Source organism: Carassius gibelio, chromosome B23 (assembly GCF_023724105.1).
Source record: "Carassius gibelio isolate Cgi1373 ecotype wild population from Czech Republic chromosome B23, carGib1.2-hapl.c, whole genome shotgun sequence".
NCBI classification, from domain to species: domain Eukaryota; kingdom Metazoa; phylum Chordata; class Actinopteri; order Cypriniformes; family Cyprinidae; genus Carassius; species Carassius gibelio.
Window position 1 is genome coordinate 28,952,091 of NC_068418.1, and position 6,000 is coordinate 28,958,090.

The 6,000-nt window shown below is 36.5% G+C and overlaps 2 protein-coding genes across 2 annotated transcripts in view; one reads left to right on the forward strand and one right to left on the reverse strand.

Annotated features, from left to right (window-relative positions):
* LOC128011555 (peroxisomal membrane protein PEX14-like) overlaps positions 1–6,000 on the reverse strand; it is a 93,385-nt gene that overhangs the window by 63,822 nt on the left and 23,563 nt on the right. The gene's annotated exons all lie outside the window — the stretch shown is intronic.
* The window catches only part of LOC128011297 (peroxisomal membrane protein PEX14-like), a 10,497-nt gene continuing 7,935 nt past the window's right edge, over positions 3,439–6,000 (forward strand). The window contains exon 1 of the mRNA XM_052593535.1: positions 3,439–3,459. Coding sequence (XP_052449495.1) covers positions 3,439–3,459 — 21 coding nt within the window. The remainder of the gene's footprint in view (positions 3,460–6,000) is intronic.

The following is a 6,000-nucleotide window of genomic DNA, read 5'->3' on the forward strand; positions in this document are numbered from 1 at the left end:
CATTTTGGCATGCCAGTGGAGGACCCCATTCTGTGTGATTGCAGCATATATTGTGATGTTACTACCACGCTGACCCGGGATATTCGAAAGAGATCTCTGGCCAAAGATGTTTCTCCCAATTCCTCTTCCTGCACCACCGCCTTTCATTTTTGTTGAAGACAAAAATTCCCCAGTTAGCCTTTTATAGTACCTACACCTTGATTGTTTAGTTTACAGTTAAGCACCTAAATGTCTGCATACCTGATCAATAAGTTCATATGTGTAGTATTTTGGAAAGCAGTGTCTTGAAATTGAAAAGAAGTGACATAATGTTAGATTTCTGCGTCTAATGTAGAGAAGTGTGTTCAATGTTTTTACGAAACAATGTGTTTAGTGTTTTCAAAAAGTGTGATGCTGAGAATTTGCGAATAAGTTAGATCTGGGCTGAGGTTTTGCTCTTTGAGTGTATGGTTTCACTAGCTGTGTGTTATTTTGAATTTTAGTGTAAGCAATCGTGAAAAACTGTAATATATTCTGTTCTTTGGTTTTTGAACTTTTTCTCTTCTAGTGCTTTTCATCTAGGCCTACTGTAAGATCATGTAACAAAAGTAAACTTCTCTTAAAGTTTATTGCTGAATTTTACTGTACCTGCACCCCTCTATTTATGCTGCATACTCTAACTGGCCAATGGTTTCCTGTTTCCCAAAAGCAGGTTTTTGTAGCAGAGTTCTGTACTGATCTTACTAATGTTCTCTAGACAGTCATTTAAAGGGCCAGTAAAATTCTAAGCTTCCTATCACTGTATATAAGTCCTGTACATTAGGTTTAAATCCATCCAAGGTTAAAAAACATTGTCATTTTGTCAAAATATCATTTTAAAATTACCTCAATTCTCAGAGATCCCCAAACGGTTCGCGCGAAGCTGTTCAAAAGATTCAGTTTCCTTAAACCCCACCTTTCAGTAGCATACTGTGTTCTGATTGGTCAACTGACATAGTCAGGTTTGATTGGTTGTTCCGCACACACCCCCATGGTAAACTATGCGTTAACATCTGTTTGGGGTGAATTATGTCTTGTTCCTCTCATCGCGAAGCAAACAGTAAAATAAAAAACTTGAACAGCCTCGCTGCTTTTTCTTCTGTGTGGGTGTATTCAAGCCATGCGCTTCAGTTTGAATCTGAATAGCGCGTTCACATTAGATAACGAAGGGAGACATGAAAAACAGACATCACGTTGTTTTCATATGGATTACTTTATCACAGAATATCTGTTAGCAGCACTTAACAGACATGTCAAGCTTTCTATAGATATATCTCTCATGTCTCTTCGTTGAGTATTCACGGAGTTACACTTCATTTTAATGACGTGTTTGTAAATGACGATCAGCACAAACAAAGGCTGCAGACAGCACACATACTGATAAGACGATCGGGAGAAAACAGACACATAACTTCATAATCATACTTAGAGTTGTGATTCGGAGATGCTCGTTGTTCTAAATAAAGTTGGTAATGAACCATCTTTTATGGCCAAAGGCTTTGAAAATCCCGCTGTACTCATCGAGATTAGAAAAGCAGTCATCAGTGAAATGTTGTGAACACAACAAAAGGGATTTGTTGTACTGCTCTGGTATTGTGGTGAAAATGAATTTTAGCCATTGGTTCTTCTGATCTTCATTCTTTGGCAGTGAAAATAAAACAAACGGTCTCCTTGACATGATGCTATCACACCAACCAGAGCGCCTGTGTGGGGGGGCAGGTCAGAGTTCCGTTTCTCCCAACATGGTAGGCGGAGATTATTATGCAAAGTGCTCCTAGTGACGTACATAGAGATCGGGAAAAGATTTGAAATCTATAACGACTCGTTTCAGCGATTCAGAGTCGACTCCTTACTTTAGAAGCCAAAAACTTTATAAATCGTGTACTTTTTTGTTTAATTATTTGCACATTGTTTACACAGATGGACAGCTACATCATACACTGTAATACAGGTAATTTTTAATTTCCCATCTGTGTGGCTCTTTAAGTCTGAAAAAAGAGAACGTTTTGGAATAAACAAAATATCTTTTGTGAATCAGTTCAAACGATTCGTTTAAAAGATTCGGATCTAAAAATCGATTCGTTCACTTCACATCGCAAGGCCAGTAGGCCACTGAACCGTTACGGATTCGATCAGCACATTTTAAAACACAGAAGCCGAAACATATTTATTTTAAATGTTTTGTGGTGCATTGTCAAAGATGGTGACAATATTACAGGGAAGAAAAGAGACAGTCCAAAGAGTTACTGAGGCTCTGTTTGAAAGCCATGGAGCAAGAAGGCACCTGGGACCCAGAAGAACAGAATGTGTTTCAGATAGCCTAATAGCAATAGAAGAAAAATCACCAAGTAAAGTCACAGCAGTTATTTAAATTAATAGATCCATAGTCTTTTTCTTTTCTTCTTTCATTGAAGAAATACTAAAAAAAAATGTAGCTTTACATCTCTTACTCATCAATGGATCCTCTTGTAGTGGATGGGTGCCATCAGAATGAAAGTCAAAACAGCTGATAAAAACATCACAGTAATCCACAAGCATTCCACATGACTCCAGTCCATCAATTAATGTCTTGTGAAGGCAAAAGCTATGTGTTTGTAAGATACAAATTCACCAATAGGGCATTTAAACTTTAAGTTTTCAATAACCAGTTTCTTTCCAGAATACCCATAATCCATAATAACGTTTCCAACAGTGAAAAATTCCATCCTCTGCTGTTCTCCCATATCAAAATCATAGACATCAGACATATTGTTTAGAATTATTTTATTTACAGAGAAAGCAGTTTTATGAATAGAACACTCCTATTTTAGCCAAAAACAGTTTGGAGTTGAAAACATTTTATTACAAAAATGCATTTTCAGTTGACAACGTGTTAATTGATGGACTGGAGTTATTTGGCTTATTTGTAAATAATTGTGATGTTTTTATCATTACTAAATGATTACTCTGACGGCACCCATTCACTGCAGAGGATCCATTGGTGAGCTAGTGATGTAATGCTAAAGTTCTAGAAATATGTTTTGATAAAAAACAAACTCATCTACATCTTGGGTGGCTTGAGGGTGAGCAAATTTTCAGGAAATGTTCATTTTAGGGTGAACTATTCTTTTACTGTTGCTCTCACTCTTCTTCCACTAGATGGCATCACTGAGCCATTTCTAAATGCTGTACCAGTTCATACAAGTTCATTTTATCAGTAGCTACTTGGTGGAATGAAGAAAAGTGGCAGCTTGGATGATCTACAGCTTATCTGTTGCTGTGACAGCCCTAATCTTTCCAGTGCTTTCAGGACGTTAACCACTTTCACTGCTGCAGGCGCTAGAGATGAAACAGATGGGGTGCAGGTGGGGTTCAGCTCCATAACACTCATGGTCCTAAAGGACAAAAAAATACCCAGAGACCAGTAAATGAAACCGGTAAATGTCCAATGAAGAGCTACAGGTATGACATCTTGCAGTGTTCTAACACCTCCCACAATTTCTTAAGAATGGTGTAAAATCCAAGCATATTATTTTACACTAGACAGCGGAAGCCAACATGAACATCATTCAAAGCCCATTTTACCTGCGTAATACAACATTTCAAGGTGTTCAACTGGAAAAAGTAAGGCAGGACTTGATTTTATTGGTTATTATTTATTGGTTTGTGAGAAGTAGATGTTGCATAGAGTTCATTTTGACTGAACTTTAAAACATATGTCAGTAGGGGTCACTCGCTCTTTTCATATGACCACAAGCCACAAGAGAATATAATCAGTCTGTTCACAGTTTATAAAATTAAGTGATTTTGAAAACCTAATCCTAATATTATTATATATTATGTAATAAAAGAGGTACATTTTTATGTTTGGTTATTTAAGAGCATATCATTTAGTATATCTGTCTCAAATGGATGCATTTTTATACAGATGGGGGCAGGGCATGGAGTGGAGGTCATGATGGAGGTGTTGCACTGGGACAGTGAAAGGACATCAGCACTGGTCCAGGCATTTGAAAGTGAGCTCAGAAAACGCCTTCAGCGAGTTCTAGCCCTGCAATCCATCGGTGCTCAAAAATCAGTCCACTTCACAACCACACACTGAGAGAGAGACCCTAGCCAAATGTCGCAAAACACACACACACTGATAGACCTTTGCTCCTTTTTTTTTTTTTTGGACTGCTTCATTACACTCCATTTAAAAAGAAAAATGAATTTAGACTGTGTTTTTCCCATTTTTGGATAGTGATTATTTAGATAAAAGTATGTTGTATAGAAATGCCAGAAGTATAATAAAAGTCCTGTTTTAAGCAAGGAAAACATACAGACTGGTGCTCATTTTGATTTATAAAATTCCATGTTTCTTATCCATTGCCTGTAATTTGACCCATCATTCAGAGGATCGATTGGTTATGGTGATAATCATATACTACACTCTTAAAAATAAAGGTTCTTTTATTGGCATCAATGGTTCCTTAACCATTATTGAAACTCTTCATTCCACAAAAGGTTCTTTACAGTGGAAAAATGTTCTTTAGATTATTAAAATGTTCTTCACACTAAGAAATTTTTTTTTATTCTTTTTAGAACCATTCTTTGGGGAACCAAAACTGGTTCTTCTATGGCACTGCTGTCAAAACCCCCTTTTGGAGCCTTTATTTTTAAGAGTGCATGTAATTTTTAAGTTAAATAGTGAAAGAAAAAAAAAAAAAAAAAAACATTTTAATGAACATTTTCTGTTATTATTACAGTATTTCAGAAGGGAGGTAAATTAGTTGATTAAACCATATTCCTGTAATATATCCTGACAGATATGACATTTTAATACCTATTACAAGAATTGAATGCTGTTTTTATGATATTTCTCAGGGCATGAATGTATAACCATAGTATTGCAAGATTCACTAAATGTGTCAGATTGGAAATGTTAGCAATTTAGCCAAGCATTTTCTTTTTTCACTTGTTGAAATGTTGAATGATATAAAATAATATTTTTGGACTAATAAAAAGATTTTGACATTCAATAATGAACATTAACATAAACTGAGTTACAGAATGAATGGAAGAAAATTTTCAGCTTGAGAATGGTAAGGTATGTAGATAAAATTTCCATATGCTCATAAACTAATGAAGAGACCCGCTCTCTGTTCCTTTGCACCATGAATGTCTTGTTAAAACAACCTATTTCCATGCCGATGTAGTTCTACCTTAGATTGTAATGAGCATGTGTAGGCTTTGATTGGTGTTGGGCGGGTTTGTGAAGCCAGTCTTTGTGCTGTTTTGTGGCTGTGATGTACTATTGATTTGAATTTTTAAATTCGGACCATTGTTAGACTATATGCCAATGATCAGAATATCACTTCAACAGGATGTAGAGATGTTCCTGAGGAATTCATTAGACTGCTAATACATATGCAGTCCCCAGCTGAAGTGTACTAATAATGGGTTTCCTGTCCTCAGATTTGCAACAGTCATGTCTTTATTCTGATCATTTAACCTTATAATTTTGATAAGCTTCCTTTTGGTGTGTGATAATTATAACATTAAATCTGTTATTTATTATGTGCCTGTGAAGTATAAATAAATAAGCAGCAATCTGCGATTGTTGGTATAATGTCAGTTTGCTGGATCAATGCGTGAAAATGTGACCACCCTTTCCTCACATCACTGAGCTCTGACCACCAGAAGCAAGCAAATCAACTGTGAATTATGTACTCTCTACCAGACAAGCGTGACCACAGTTTCAACCGGGGTCTGTTGTTGCATGATGGATTGGCTGTGTCATGCAGGGCAAAACCACAGTGCATTGATCATTCGCTGACTCCTGGGGGCATACTGAGATCTACAGGTTGAAGAATACGTCTAAAAAAAGAACTAATAAATGAGAATATAGAATGAGTTGTTGTAACACACACACACAGACACACACACACAGACACAGACACACACACACACACACACACACACACACACACACACACACACACACACACACATATATTAAAG